The 16,016-nt window shown below is 40.3% G+C and overlaps 1 protein-coding gene across 21 annotated transcripts in view; it reads right to left on the bottom strand.

The window, feature by feature from the left end:
- Positions 1-16,016, bottom strand: part of STAU2 (staufen double-stranded RNA binding protein 2) — a 225,159-nt gene that overhangs the window by 134,804 nt on the left and 74,339 nt on the right. For all 21 annotated transcript variants that reach the window (XR_013635293.1, XM_073330822.2, XM_073330823.2 and 18 more), the window contains 3 exons: positions 14,585-14,797; positions 10,299-10,436; positions 6,407-6,538 (listed from right to left, as the gene is read on the bottom strand). Coding sequence is in view for 20 of the 21 variants with exons in the window: in XM_073330822.2 (XP_073186923.1) it covers positions 6,407-6,538; positions 10,299-10,436; positions 14,585-14,797 (483 nt within the window). In the remaining variant the exon portion in view is untranslated. The remainder of the gene's footprint in view (positions 1-6,406; positions 6,539-10,298; positions 10,437-14,584; positions 14,798-16,016) is intronic.

The raw sequence follows: 16,016 nt of genomic DNA, 5'->3' as shown, positions 1-16,016 counted from the left end.
GGTATGTTTTGTCTTTTATCATTTTCCTGGGTGAGTTCATCTACGAATGAAGTTGTTATTGGGGCATTTAGTGCACTGGATGAGGTACACCACCTGTTGTGATAGGTATGTGTAGGACACATGAATCTTGAAAAGTGTGTTGTGGCGGGTGTTGATCACTGCAGCACTGGAGATATGTCTGCAGGTTTTGCATCTGTTAATCTGGTGGGGTCTGGTGCCACTTTGAGATAGTATGCCCTAGTCTGTGGAGAGTTTGCTTCTGATGATGAGCTTAGAGAGGTTGGGAGGTTGTTTGAAGGTCAGAAGCGGGGTGCAGGAAGATTTTATTCAGGATGGGGTCATCATCAAGTATGGGTTGTAGTTGTTTTAAGGAAACCATATAGGTTTCGTCAAATATGTGCTAACTACTTATGCTAAACTATTTGATCTTGTATTTAGCTGTGACACTCTTCTGACCTGAAGAAGAACTCTGCATAGCTTGAAAACTTGTTTCTCTCACCAACAGAAACTGGTCCAATAAAAGATATTAACTCACCTACCTTCTCTCTCTAACTTTTGATTAGTCAGATTTAAAACAAAATGCCATGAGACACAATCCTTCCATAAGGTCCCCAGGGCCAGTGGAACGCCTAAATGGCACCATCTAGCCTTCAATTTAAGAACTCACATGCTGGAATAGGCCAATCTAACCCAATATCTGGCCAGTAGTCAAAACCAGATTTTGTGGAGGAAGCTGTAAAACTGTCAAAAGACAACTACTGTAATTTTTAATATTACGCTACCGAGGGATTAATTTACTCCTTGAAGTAAGAGCAGTGCTGAACCCTTATAATTTCCATCATAAGTCTCTAGTGTCAGTAGATAGACCCACTGGCCTCCTCAGAATAGCTAATGTTAGGTATCTAACAACTCCTATTTTGAAAATATGAATAAACACATAACTTCAAAGATAAGGCATTCTTAGGGCTCTCACAATTGTAACCTTCCAGATTTCTATGTGAATATGGAGACACAAGTCCCAGCTTACCAATGAACTGTGTTCCATCTCACAATCAGCTCAAAGATTGATAGTCTGGATTTCCTGTGGACCAAATGAACCTCTTAAATTTCCACATGGCTTTACATTGGCACAGTGGTCCCCACAGCAGTGGGTCATGACTAGGTCATGTAGTTTGTCTCTGGGAGGCAGGGATGACACAAGCAGGAGCCAGGGAGGAGATGGGCCCTTAGCCACAACTCCAGCCCACTGGCCAAGCTAACTTCAGGCCAAGAAGCCCTGCTGGTTGTGTTAGCTGGTCCCTCCCAGTCCGATGCTCAAGAGAGCACTGAATCTGTAGTGCAGCCGGCCCTTAGGCAGAGTGCTAAAACAACAGATTCCCTGCCCTGTCCTCACCTCACCCATCCCATCTCACACAGAGGAAACCAGAATTTGACTCTGGGCATGGGATCAGGGAGTTGCAATATTTTAATTTTAACCAGCTTTTCTTTCTGCCACTTCACTGCTTCCAGAGAGGTCTGTTCACCCTAGGTGACATTAATGTGAGACAACTGCACTGAATGTATGGAATTCTTGTCAAACTCCCTATCATGGTAAAGTTAATAAACAGTAAAGAGAGCAGTGAAAGGGGAGTTGGAAATGTTAGCATCTCTAGTTTCCATCGAGATTCTTGGCAGATTTTGTGGTTGTGCTCCAGATTCATAGCAACCCCATTCTGTTGTAACACAGAATACTAAACAGATTTCAATATTTACAGATTTCAAACAGCCTATTAATTTAAACAGCCATCTGTTGCCTTCTTTTCAATGGGTGTACGCTACTCTTTGCTGCATGATGTGAATTGGAAACCAAACCACCTAAGTTCAAGTGTGGAAGGGGCTGACCAGTCTGAAGGAAAGACAGCTCTGCACTCGCATCCTCCCTTTCCTGGCTTCATTAATGGTCCCTATGCTGGAGCTTGGTGCCACATGGCTGAAGAGGTGTGACTAGGGAAGAGTAATCAGAACAGCTGCTTTACATGGCATGTTTCCCTTTCAGGAAAGCAGACCTTATCATGTAGTCTGCACTATAAGTTAGTGCTACCCTAAGCTGCAGTAACTCCCCCTTCAAGGCCCTAACAGAACATGGAGAGAGAAAGAGCAGGCAGGAGGAGATGGAAGCCAGACCGTGACAGCACTGTAGCGCAAAGAAGGTTCTGTTAATGCTGCAGGGGAGGCAAGGAGACCCTAAAATCCTAGGGATAGCACTGTCATTGTCATAAATCTCAGCCTTTTGGAAAAATGTGTGACCCTGCCTTTTGGCTATTTTAGTCTATTGCCATCCCTGCCTCCCAGAGATAAACTCCATGACCTAGTCATGGCCCAAAGGCGGCACTGCTGTGGGGACCACTGTGCCCATGTAAAGTCATGTGGAAATTTAAGAGGTTAATTTGATCCACAGTGAGGAAAGTTAAGATTGCATAATGGTTTCCATTCTAACCACCTTTTTTTCCACTTTTGCAAGCCTTCCAAAACTATCATCCTTTGGACAGAATTCCAGGCCTCATCTCTGCCTATTGGTGAATTCTTCTGAGAAAATTTGAGCAAAAATAGGCCAGACAATTTACAAGATGATTTATTTATATTTCCCATTATTAAAAACATGCTTGACCTTTTATTTATTTTTTTTTTTTTACAGTACTTCAGCCAAAATGGCAGGGAGTTAAATGCTGGAGTTGGCTGAGAAATACCCTTCATTGTGGAGAAGTTCAAGTGTTCTGGTGAAAACTGGTTTTGATTTGAGTGAGTTATGAGCCTTTGAAAACTGCATGCTGGGCATGCACAGTGAGGATTTTTGCTCAACTCTCAGTACTTAACTAAGGAAGGCAGCACTGCACACGTATGCATGTCTGGTTTAGCTATGTAATGAAAAGCGTACTAAAGGGGGAGGGGCGCTGAGCCTAGAGCACCTCGTGTGCAAGGGAAAAGAGAAAGCAAGAGGAAGGGACAACCAGCCACCAGCAGTCTTCATAGCCTTTTTAGGCCAGGCCTGAGATGCTTTGGAAGGAGAAAGAGAAAGGTGAAGAGGAGAGGACTTAAAAAGAAAAAGTGGAAGAAGGTAAGTCCCAGATGGAGGAACAGAGAATACATGGCTAGAAGTAGGAATAAGAGAGGAGGTGAAGTCCAGGAGCCAGTTAAAGAACCAAAAAAGTAACAGAGCCTATAAGGTGAAATATACACTAAACAAAGAGGGGGGATTCATGGGTAGAGGACTATGATAAGAAAAAAAACCCAAATTCACCAAAGGAAGGAGGAAGAATGGGAGAAAATCCTATTGTCCTATCTTTTCAACTTGGAAATAAAATTACGTTATTGAAAGGGTCCCTTTAAAAAACGATTTTCCATACTACATATAATTTTAAAAAGGAAGAATAATTGTAAAATCATTTAAATGCAAGAGTACTTCTTTCCAGATTTTTACTTCTGAGAGACCGCATCAATGCACAACTCCTTAAAGTAGTAGAAAAAAATCTTTATTTGTTGTGGCCCTACACATCTCCAGAGGAGATTCTATTTATAACCATCAAAACCTACGAATCCGTTCTTTTGAGAAAATTATCTTTATAAAACGATACTCTTAATATTAAACATATCCCTCTGAATGAAAGTCACACTCCATATAAAAACCTTAAAGATTAAATTCTGAAACACCACCACCTAATTTGCACCTGTGGAAATGGGCAGATGTGCAAACCAGTAACAGAGCATGCAATTACCAAATGCATGTGCACAATTACATGTTTGCAGGTAAATTTTTTGAAATTATAGTATAAATTATCGCATCAGAAAATTCGGTCAGATAGGAACAAAAAGCATTTTTTAAAGAAAATTGATTAAATAAATTGTTTAACAGCAGGGAGCTCTGAACTCAGTTCATAGCAGATAATAATCTAGCCCCAGTAAAACAAATCCTATTCTCCAACTCTTCGTGACAACTAAAATCCTGGTCTGGACAAGTGAAACATAACTTATTGTTCACTGGGTAGGCTTTTGAACTGCAATTAAAATATCTAGGTGGATTAAATGACTTGGTGGCGCACATGACATGAGGCTGAAAATGAATATTAGTCTCATGCCTCAGTTTATTTACTATAAACACACTGACCAGCAGAAAAATATAGATTATCTTTCTGCTCATCCCAAGATTTAGGTAAATTCTTCCTCTAGTTCTGCTCAGGGAGTTGAACACTATATCCTGCACATCAGGAAGAGAGCCCAAGTTAATTATGTGTGCATCCAGCTCAAAGTGCTGTATGGGGCACAACACCTCTTCTCTGGTCTGTACAAGAACACTGAGAGTTTGTTTACACTGGGGACTTCTGCACCAGCATAGGTACAGTAATGCAAGTCACAATGATGCAAACCACTTTTACAATGGTGTAACAAGCCTACATTGTGGGTTTGTACTGTTGCAGCTACTTCAGAATAAAATACCTCCAATGTAGACAAGCCATGGCAAGAGGCAGAGTTTTAGAAGCCGCTTTGGGTCACACATGCCTCTGTCAATGAGCCCAGGACTAAATGCAGATCAGGAGAGCTAAGTAGCATGTCACTTAGACAGGAATTTACAACATGCATTCAACACAATTTCCATTTAAGAAATAACCTACAGTTTGAGAACATAAGAGTGGCCATGTTGGATCAGACCAAAGATCCATCTAGCCCAGGGGTTCCCAAACTTGGTTCTCGGCTTATTCAGGGTAAGCCCCTGGCAGGCCATGAGATGCTTTGTTTACCTTCGTGTCCGCAGGTACAGCTGCTCACAGTGGCTGCGGTTCGCCGTTCGCGGACAATGGAAGATGCGGTAAGCGGTGCAGGCCGGGCCACCGCTTCCCGCAGCCCCCATTGGCCAGGAACGGCAAACCGCGGTCACTGGGAGCTCTGCACGGCTGTACCTGTGGATGCTCAGGTAAGCAAAGCATCTCACGGCCCGCCACGGGCTTTTTCTGAACAAGCCGTGAACCAAGTTTGGGAACCCCTGATCTAGCCCAATATCCTGTCTTCCAACATTGGCCAATGCCAGGTGCCCCAGAGGTAATAAATAGAGGATGTAATCATCCGCTGATCCATCCCCAGCTTCTGGCAAACAGAGGCTAGGGACACCATCCCTGCCCATCCTGGCTAATAGCCACTGATGGACCTATCCTCCTGAACTTATCTAGTTCTTTTTTTGAACCCTGTTATAGTCTTGGCCTGCACAACATTCTCCAGCAAGGAGTTCCACAGATTGACTACACTGTATGAAAAAATACTTCCTTTTGTTTGTTTTAAACCTGCCACCTATTAATTTCATTTGGTGACCCCTAGTTCGTGCGTTATGAGGAGTAAATAACACTTCCTTATTTATTTTCTCCACACCAGTCCTGATTTTATAGACCTCTATCATATCCCCTTAGTCATCCCTCTTCCAAGCTGAAAAGTCCCAGTCTTATTAATTGCTCCTCATATGGCAGCCATGCCATACCCCTAATCATTTTTGTAGCCCTTTTCTGAACCTTTTCCAATTACAAAACGTATCTTTTTTGAGATGGAGAGACCACATCTGCACACTGTATTCAAGATGTGGACGTACCATGGATTTATATAGAGGCAATATGATATTTTCTGTCTTATTATCTATCCCTTTCTTAATGATTCCCAACATTCTGTTTGCTTTTTGGACTGCCGCTGCACATTGACTGGATGTTTTCAGGGAACTAGCCACAATGACGCCAAGATCTCTTTATTGCATGGCTCTTTCTGGCTCCAAACAAAATTGGCACAACCATACTTTCTTGTCCAACAACTAGGTTGCCGTGGAGCAAAAAAAAAAAAAAAAAAAAAAATCCTAGCATGCTTTTAGTTCATGTTGAAATGTAAGTTGGCATAAATAGATATTTGCCTTGAGTATATGCTGAGGCAACCTCAAGAATGTGACACACCATTATAAGTACACTATTTGATTCAACCCTGCTGCTCACCCTAACTATTAGATGGTTCTGTAATGTAGCTTCTGTTTGGAGTAAATGAGCCAAAAAATCAAAACTATTTCATACATGAAAGTTAATGACCTATACAAGACATGGAATCCCAAAGAGGAAGAAATATCCTAACAGAAACACAAAGGGAGTAAAGGAAAGAGGAGCATTTTGGTAATATGAAATTCATGCACACGTACATACATATGCTGTCCTCAATTATACTTGCAGAGGAAAGGGTTGCAGTTACCATCCAATGAAGTTACGTAGCTGCAGCTAAAGGAAGAATATGAACACTGACCGGCCAAACTACTCAACTGGCTTTAATGAGGCTACACAGGTTCCTGCAAAAAGTGATGAGCTGCAAGAGCTCAACATCTTATGGAACTGGATTTTGGGCCACCTTTTCTCACCTTTTCTGGCTGATCTTGAAGAGGGGTGGAGGCTTTATAACCAAGCTGTAGCAACATCGCTTCTGCTGCATTTCTTTTAGCTATTTTCTTGTTGGGGCCTGTTCCAGTAGTAACTTCACTGCCTATTTTGACCTTTTAAAATGAAACAAAAATATTGATCACAATCACTGATAAATTTGTGGCAGTCTAGATCAACAAGGTTGTTGCAGTGTGTTACTATAGTCAGTTGCATCAGGTGCAACCAAAAAAAAAAAAAAAAAACCTGAGAGGGGGTTATTGGACTAATTTCTTTACCAAAATCTGGGGGGAGGGGACAAGCAGCTGGTTCCATAGATGAGCTTGCTTCCATTCCTTCTGAAAGCCTCTCGTCCCAGAAACACCATGGCCATCACTCATACCATAAAAGTATGAGTATCTATACATGACTGTGCCTGTGAATTTTATGTGCCCCAGCTCTGTGTCCGCATACCCCAGGATTGTGCCGTGTGTCCCCCAGGTCCTATTCTCTGCATTCCTTGATGTCCCCGCCCCCAGCTCTTGCTCTCTCCTGCCTCCCCCCAGGAGAAAGAAGTGATATAGCTTCTGAGTTTTCTCCTCCCCTGCAGGATGTACTGGCTGCAGCAAACCTCCAGAAGCCAATCAGCATCATTAGGAGCCAGAGCAAAGTGGAAACTATGGGTATCTCATAAGAATGACCCTACTGTGTCAGACCAATGGCTCTTCTAGCCCAGTATCCTGTTGTCCAACTGTGGCCGGTGCCAAGTGCTTCAGAGAGAATGAACAGAACAGGCAATCATCGAATGATCCATCCAGTTGTCCATTCCCAGCTTCTGGCAGTCAGACGCCAGGGACACTCAGAGCATGGGGCTGCATCCCTGACCATCTTGGCTAATAGCCATTGATTGACCTATCCTCCATGAACTTATGTGTAACGCTTCAGTGTAAACGCTACTTATGTTGATGGGAGGGTTCTCCTGTCAGAATAGGTAATCCCCCTCCCTGGGAGGCGGTAGCTAGGTCTACAGAAGACCTCTGTTGATCTAGCAATGTCAATATCAGTGGTTGGGTTGGCATAGTTATGTCTCTCCAGGGTGTGAATTTTTCTCACCCCTGAGAGACTTACATCGCTATGCCAATGTAAGTTCCCAGTGAGAACGGCTTGGTCCAGGGGAAATTAAATGGACATTAATAGAAAGAGTACTGGATGTTTTGGGGGAAGAGGGAGAACGCTTTTCATCTTTATCCTCCCCAGCCATAGGGCAAACAATATTGGAGTGGAAATCACGGGGCGGAGGGGAAAGGGGGAGATTTGGGCAGGGCATGAGCCTCTTCTTTTCCTTCAACAATTATGCCTGTGCCCTTGGATGATCTTCCATCAACACATTTTCTGAGAAGTTGAGGTCTCACTGGAAATGTGGTCTGTACAACATAAAGGATTTCCTGCCAACCAAGAAGTCCCACATAGGAAAGGCAGTTAAAACTTCAAAATAAAAATGACATATTATAAACAACAGATGTCCACAAAGAGAATATAACGCTGTAATTTAGTCTTTGGGCTCTGCTACCATTCATAAACTGTGCAAGCTGCATGCTCCTAGTTTATGACTATTGTCCACCAAATGTCCCCTATTCATTCTCAGGTCATTCATAATTCTTCAATACCTATATTTTACTTGGTGCATTCAGTCATTTTATTTGCCAGATCCTGTTTCAAAAATGGTGTATGGTTGCAAAAGTATATACAACAGTTAGGAAGTAATAATCTACTTCATAAAACAATCCAAACAAAAATTTCACAGGTCAAATGTCTCAAATCTTACTGTTTTTTAAATTCTAAAATATCAGCTTTCGAAAAAGAAATAAAAAATCTTGTTAATTAAAGTCAACATGTTTTCCAGGTACTCATTTATCAAATAAATCTTTGTTTACGAAAACATTTAGATTATCCTGTTTTGGTTTTAAATATCTATTGTACATACAGAAACAAGAAAATACTCTAAATATTCTCTGCAAACTAAAGAAGGCATAATTAAGCAAAAACATCCAAAATTATGAAAACAGAAATCTGGAACTTGAAGCTTGAAGTAACAGTTAACTTTGCAGTCATGATTAGAAAATAACCAAATTGCAATGAGCTTGTATGTAATAAAATTGAAGAACCTTAATGAGGCGAGACAAAAATGATAATTTATCGCATAGTCCACAATAAATCAATGTGTTGCTATTTCTCAGACCTGTAAAACTGGTTTGGCTATTATTATAACCTCTATCAAGGATTAAAGGTCTGACTACAAAGAGCGAGCTTTCCTAAATTAACTTTGGGAACAGAACACCAACTAATGTCATCAGAGGTTTTCTTCTGTTTATGTAACGGTCAGGACAAGTAATTGGATCCATTTCATCACATCTAAACTTGCTCTTTGTGTGACAGATAAAAATGAACATATTATCTCTGGATATTTTACTTCCACATTCAATTAAATCAAATGAAAACACTGTTTAAGTAGTTTATACAAAAGACTTTTTACTTAGATAAGTTTTTTGCATGCACTAATGAATCCAGTGGGATGTCTGGTGGGAGAAAAAAAGCAATATCGTTTTAGTGTGAAAGCATTATAAAGCAAGGCCAAAAGTCCCTGTTTAGGCTACACTGTTTATGAACACCCATAAAAAGGCAGCTGGGCTACAGAATTCCTTTAACTCCCCCTTTCACAAGAGTCTTCCTAGGCAAGGGAGTAACACAGTTCAGTGTAAAGTTTTTTTTCCCCTTCAAAGCCAAATATTTCACTATTAAAGTACTGAGGTTGCCTACAAAGCAAATCCAAATTCAAGGTGAAATTGTTCTCAAACACTGATCTGTAGTCCACAGCACCCTTTCTGACTGTGCACAGAACCATCTCAGATTGAGAATGGCCAGGGAAAGATGGAGGTTAGATGGTCTGTTATAGGATCTCCTGGCTTCAAACCCTTACACAATGTGAAAAAAAAATTAGAAACCACAGTTCTAAGGACATAATAGAAACTCTCAAATAAGAAAACTGAAGGGGAAAAGTAACATTTTAGTTTGAAGAGAGTTCATTACAGTATTGAACACCTTGCAAACAAAGGCCACTAAATTTTGAGGGTAACGATGCAATTCTAGAGCAGAAGAAGAAAGTGGGGCAAGATGGGAAAACATTAAGGTAAGCTTTTAAATTCAGTGAAACCACAACAAGTTTAATGAGCTACATTCTAAGTTCCCTCTAAGCTGCGCGGCTGCGCAGCAGGCTATCAAGGGCTGCGCAGCAGGCTATCAAGGGCTGCGCAGCAGGCTATCAAGGGCTGCGCAGCAGGCTATCAAGGGCTGCGCAGGTGGGAAGAGGTGCCTCTTCCTCAGCCCCGGAGCTGCCCCGGTGTGGAGAGGCGCTCTCCCCTAGCCCTGGACTGCTGTGGATACTTATTTGTATTACAGTTTCTGATCTTTCTAAATTCATCCATCAGTCATCACAAAGTTTTTGTCAGGATAGTGTAGCAAAGGAAAAAACAAAAACAATAAAGTAAATCATGAACAGACAGTAAAATAAGGAAATAAAACAAATAGGTGAAAAAAGACCACCGCTAAAAAAAAAAAGTTTAAGAAAAGCAAAAACACCAGAGGGAAAATAGCTATCACTTTAGAAAGGGATTACACATCTAATTGGATTTATTTCATCTACAGAAAGGAAAAGGTCAAATAGCCTTTTTTTTAAAATGGCTAGCAGCAAATTTTGTACTCCTGCTGCTTAACTGTATGATATGTAAAGAGCTAAACAATGTTAGATGGGATCGGCTTTATATTCCACCATTGTTCTTCTTGTGCTTGGTCATAACAGAATAAAGGAATCTTTCCTAATATAACAACATCAGACAATACCTGCATAACAAACTCTCGGCGACGAGGCATCCCTCTCTCTGAAAGAAGAATATACTCTGGCTCCTTCTCCTTTTTGGCCTGCTGGATTTGAGCCAAGCGGCTAATGGGGTTCATTCCTTGACCATATTCTGGTCCAGTCTAAAATAAGATTTAAAAAACCCAAGTTATTTCAGCACATGCCAGTGCAACAATTACACTGCATGTTCTTTTAATAAGATTTTTTCCATGCTGTTCTCTCAGAGTGATATACTAGACAAGAGAGCATGCCCAAATGAACAAACTGCATTGTCACTTGATCATGGGATTCAGGATCAGGATCCTAAGGTGGAAACTGTAGCAAGTGGTTGGTTTGACCACACTGCAAATCCTGTTAATGTCTGCATCTACACTGCCTAGCATCAGACTCATAATTTACCAGCAGTATTCACGAATTAGCTCCCTCAGATATAGGAATGGTGGAAGCAAAAGCATAGAAGAGGCTTATACATTTTTATAATCGTGTCTTCTAACCCTATTCAGAGTATAGCTGGGCAGTACCTGTCAAAACGGGAGCGCTGGTGCCAGAGCCACCTTAATTCTTTGAATTTCCTGGCTTTTAGAAGCTTTAACGTTCCATAAATGTTAGGTTTTTGCATTTAATATTTTTAGGCTATGATTTTCCAAGGACCCTAAGGGAATTAGGCTTCTAGCTTCCACCGAATTTCAGCAAGAATTGGGTGTCTGAGTAGGTCTACATTATGGAAACTATGCTGGCATTGCTACGCTGGTCTAGCCCTGTAGCATAAATACAGAAACAGCTTTTCTGTCAGTGACATCACCTTCCTGAACACTGTTAGCTATGTTGATGAAGCACTCTTCCACTGAGTTAGCTGTTTCTACACTGGGGGTTATGTCGGCATAACTACATCGATCAGAGGTATTTTTTCACATACCTGACTGACTTAGTTATGTCAGTATAACTTTCTAGTGTAGACCAAGCCTAATTAATTTAGGAATTGTCTACACTTAAAACACTAGAGGAGCACTGGTGCTGTAGCGCTTCACTGTAGACACTACCTATGCCAACAGGAAGGATTCCTTTCATCAGCATAGGTAATCCACATCCCTGAGAGGCGACAGCTAGGTTCCTAGAAGAATTCTTCCGTCAACCTAGCGCTGTCTACATGGGGACTTAGGTCAGCTTAACTACACCACCCAGGGATGTAGATTTTTCACACCCCTGACTGACATAGTTAAACTGACCAAATTTTCTAGAGTAGACCAGGCCTTTGACACCTTCAAAAATCCCAGCCTTCCATTTTAAGAAAAATGAAATGAGGAAAAAAATTTAAAAGCAGTTGCAGTAAGTGGCTTGCAAAGTTTCCAAGTTCAGCTGCTCTCTCTAAAGCTATTTGCTTATTCAGCTTGCATACTTTACAAAGCTCTGGTAAGGTGGTTGTTCCTGTAGTATTAGGCTTGCGGGAATTTTTACTTGTTATGTCCAAACCAGAATTCAAATTTCAGACATTTTTGCTATAGCGCTATCTAAATCAAACCAAGGAATTATGGACAGAATTCTTTAAAATAGGAAAAGTGCATTTTTTCCACCCTCACTAAACTCAGAAATATTAACTGAAGAGATTTTTTTTTTAAGTTACCCAGAGACAAGCATGATCATTTAATCCAAAAAAACCCAATATTCTGCAAAGAAATTATTTTTCTTTAAAGAGTAATAGTTCTCTGAAGACAGCACTTATAATGCTGTATGTCTTCAGACTTCAGGGCTTGTTTCCACATGTAATAGCAGGGAAGTACTCTAGACATAAAGGGTTTGATTCTCCATTGCCCAGCACCCAGGGTAGTCATTTACATAGTGCAAAATGGATATGAAAGGCTGCAAATCAGAATATCATTTTGCACTCACTTTATACTGGTGTAAATGATTACTCAATGGAGAATCAGGTTAACTACTTCACCAGACAATGGTATCCTCAAAAATCAAATTAATTTAGACCACTGACAGTCTCTTTCTGGATTGAAGTGCTGATAGGCTAAGCTGAGTATCTGTATGCTGCTAAGGCTACTCAATAATGTTTCATAAATGTATGTAGAGAACATCACATGGCAGCCTTTGTTAGATCAGATGCAAGCTGGTCACGCCAGCTGGCCCCATGTTCAGAAGGAATTTAGGATGAGTGCACAAAACAGAACCAGTCACTGTGGACTGAAGCTCATGAATCCTAGAAGCAGCCATAAATCTACTGCCACCAGGAATAAACACTCCATTTAGGAAACTTGAGCTCACAAGAATCTAAAGGCTCTAAAGGAAGCTTAATCAGTGTAGTAAGAAGCCTATTAATATCCTGTGACACAGGGAAGATTGTAATGGAGGGATAGCTCAAATTCAACAAGCTCTTTATGGGTTTGACCATTAAAGGTGGAGAAGGAACTGGTCTATCTTTTATGTGGTTTTGAGACCTGAAGAGTGTTATCAAATGACTTCTAACCGAAATGTAGACACATGCAGTAAGTAATTCTATGGTTTTTCTGCAGAGCGTGTAAAGAGATCCACTTGATGGTGATGTGAACAGAGCTTTGGACTCTTTCCAAGATACTATCTTTGATTAACCAATCAAATAGACTGAAGCTGCACCCAGGGAATAGTGACTGAGTCTCCTTCAAGCTGAGAGCACTGACAACAGAGTCTATCTTCCAAGGGCATGAAGTAAACATTTGACTTTTAAGAGATTTTCAGGATAGCAAGTTAGATGAATGTATAAAATATTCTGAGGCTGCTAAAATCAACTGGAATCAGGCTTCTTAGTCATTGACAAACTGCTGTGGTTGGAGACTACATGGCCTTCCCTCAGACCCAAATGGTGTCACTCACGTTTGTTTGTAAACATTATGAATGCATTAAGAACTAAGCTTGAAGCAGCTGGACTGCTTTGTCTCAGCACTTGACAGCTTAATAAAAAAAAAATCTTAAAAATAAACCATATGGGCAAAAATAAGACGAAATAATAACTACGAAACAGAGGACACCTAAGTAGCAACAACAACTGATTAAAAGACTTGCTGAGAGAACTACTGCAAAAACCATTCGGCTGCATGTGTTCTCTTGCATATTAATGGTAACTGGGACAGTGGTCTCCAAGGAATCCACACTTTGCTTACTGGACTTATGGCACTATATTATTTGCTCAGAGAAACCTATATTAATTGTATCATATGATACAGACAGGAAGACATACCTGTATCAGTGCTAGATAAATCTATTCCTAACCTGAAACTTGAGTTGAAATGGGTAAGTGATCTAGCTAAAATGTGAACTAACATCTTACATCTAACTTGAGAAGAGAAAAGCATTCCAAGAGCTGCAATTTACTCTTTCTGTACACAGGAGACTACAATATTACTATGACAATGTCTGGGTTCCTAGTGCATAATTATTTGGGTACTGCAATATTTTGACAATAAAGGTATCAACTGTTAGGAATAAAGACACTTCACATGTACCGGATCAATAGCTATCACCTTGAATCACACTGCGTCATCAACCACTGAGTAAATGACCACATGGATTATCTACAAAATACTGTAACTCCCTATACTGAATATTTAATTAAAGATTTACAAATAAACATGGAAAAATAAGAAACATCTCTTTTTTTTAATAAAAGTATTTTAAACAGGTGACTAGAGAGGCTACTTTTTTTAATAAGAACCAGTCCTTGCAATGCTGCCTTATTACAGAGAACTTTTTACCACCACATGGGAGTTTTACTGTGAGAGCTGAGAGAGAAGTAGATAACCGTTTTTCTGTCTCTTGTTAGGAGATACTCCTCAATACACAGCAACATGGGTTCTGAGAGAGGAGATCTATTCTATACAGGAAGTAAGACTAAATTATCACAATGGTCCCTTCTGGCCTTTGAATTTATGAATCTTGCCCCACAGGACGTCAATGGAAGAACTGCCATTGACTATAGTGCTACATCTTTAGACTGTAATGGGCAACATCTTTTGGGCAAATACATTTGATACATTTATGGAAAAGCTTTCTTTCTTGTCACAAATGAAATATGACAAATGACAATTAGAGCCATGACTGTTGGGATTTTAGAAAATCCCAACATACCCAGACAATTTAAAATTCAAGTTATACAAATAAATATGTAATGACATGAACAAGGAAGTGGCAGCAGAATGGACTATTTGATCATATAGGTCTTTTCTATCTTTAATATTAATAAGTCTATGATTTCCTAAGAGAATTGCTTGTTGTGACATATACAGACACTTACCTTTAATATTGTTTTTGGGCGTTTTTTAAAGTAAAGTTTTGGCTTTTCAATCACAGGAAGAGGTGGAAGTTTTTTGAGTTCTTGTAAGACAGCAATTGCAGCGCGTTTCTTTGAGAGTTTCTTACTGTTTCCTTCTCCTTCTGCAGAGAACTCTCCTACTGAAACTCGAGTAACAAAGCTCTTCATGTGTGGAGGGCCACTTTCTTTAATCACCTAAATTGAACAGAAAATTATTTCAAGTCAAATTATCATATAAGAACACATACCTCATCTTTAACCTTGTAATGCATCAACACAATGTAAAGACATGACCATGAGGTGCTTATCACAAGTACGGCTTTTTTCCATGCAAACTGGTTTGATGAAGATTAGATCTGCCTGGGGGATGGGAGTTGTGTGTTTGGGAGGGAGTTCAGTTCCGCTGGTTGTTGGAGGAGGAAGCAGCTATTTAATTAAATTTAATTTTGTTTTCATGTGTATTGGGGTACCCAGAGCTTTGAATAGGCACCTTTTTCTATTACTTTCAAAATCAAAATAAATACTTATTATTTCAGTAGTATGCAGCATTGCCCAGTAGGACAGAACCATTTGCTGAAGAAAAGCAATGCCACAATACAAGGGGACTCAGATAAAGGTGCTAAGCCAGTCTTAGTTCAATAACTGTGCTTTTAAAAGGTTTAAACCCTCAATCTTAAAAATATTTCAACATGTTTTGTATTAAAGTCTTCCCCCCCCCCCCCCAAGATCATGTCCCTTGCATTATTTCAGGGGTTCTCAGACTTTTGTACTGGTGACCCCTTTCACATACCAAGCCTCTGAGTGGACCATGCCCCTTCCCCCCGCCCCATACATCAAGAACACTTTTTTATATATTTAACACCATTATAAATGCTGGCGGCAAAGCAGGGTTTGGGATGGAGGCTGACAGCTCATGACCGCCCATGTAATAACCTCCCGACCCCCAGTTTGAGAATCCCTGCATTATTTAGTTTAGCCACTACCCTGTAATGGGGTCTCCTTAAGCATGTATTTCTTTTTCAAACTCTGTTTTGTTGTAATTTCACATGAAAATATAAGTCAGTACATACATCAATCAAAAGACACAAAATGAAGGTGAACAGACAACTATGTTTGAATTTTCCCAGAAAAAAGAAGTCTGTGGATTCTGTTAGTTTTAGCTCAGGACTGCCCTCAATCTTTGTATTGAGATAAGAATTTCCTCCCCACCCTAGAGTGCACTATTATGGCACTAGTTAGAAGAGGACCCTGCCTGAAATCCCAGCCCCACTAAAGCCAATGGAAGTTTTACCACTGACTTCAATTAAGTCAAGTTTTTACCCTTGCATTTAACACCATGCAAAGATTGCAACTAGGCCGTAGAGGTTTCTTACATCCTTTCTCCGTACACAGGGCTTGATCAGTCTAGTTGTGA

This window comes from Lepidochelys kempii, chromosome 2 (genome assembly GCF_965140285.1).
Source record: "Lepidochelys kempii isolate rLepKem1 chromosome 2, rLepKem1.hap1, whole genome shotgun sequence".
NCBI classification, from domain to species: Eukaryota; Metazoa; Chordata; order Testudines; family Cheloniidae; genus Lepidochelys; species Lepidochelys kempii.
This window is presented reverse-complemented; position numbering and strand designations above follow the sequence as displayed.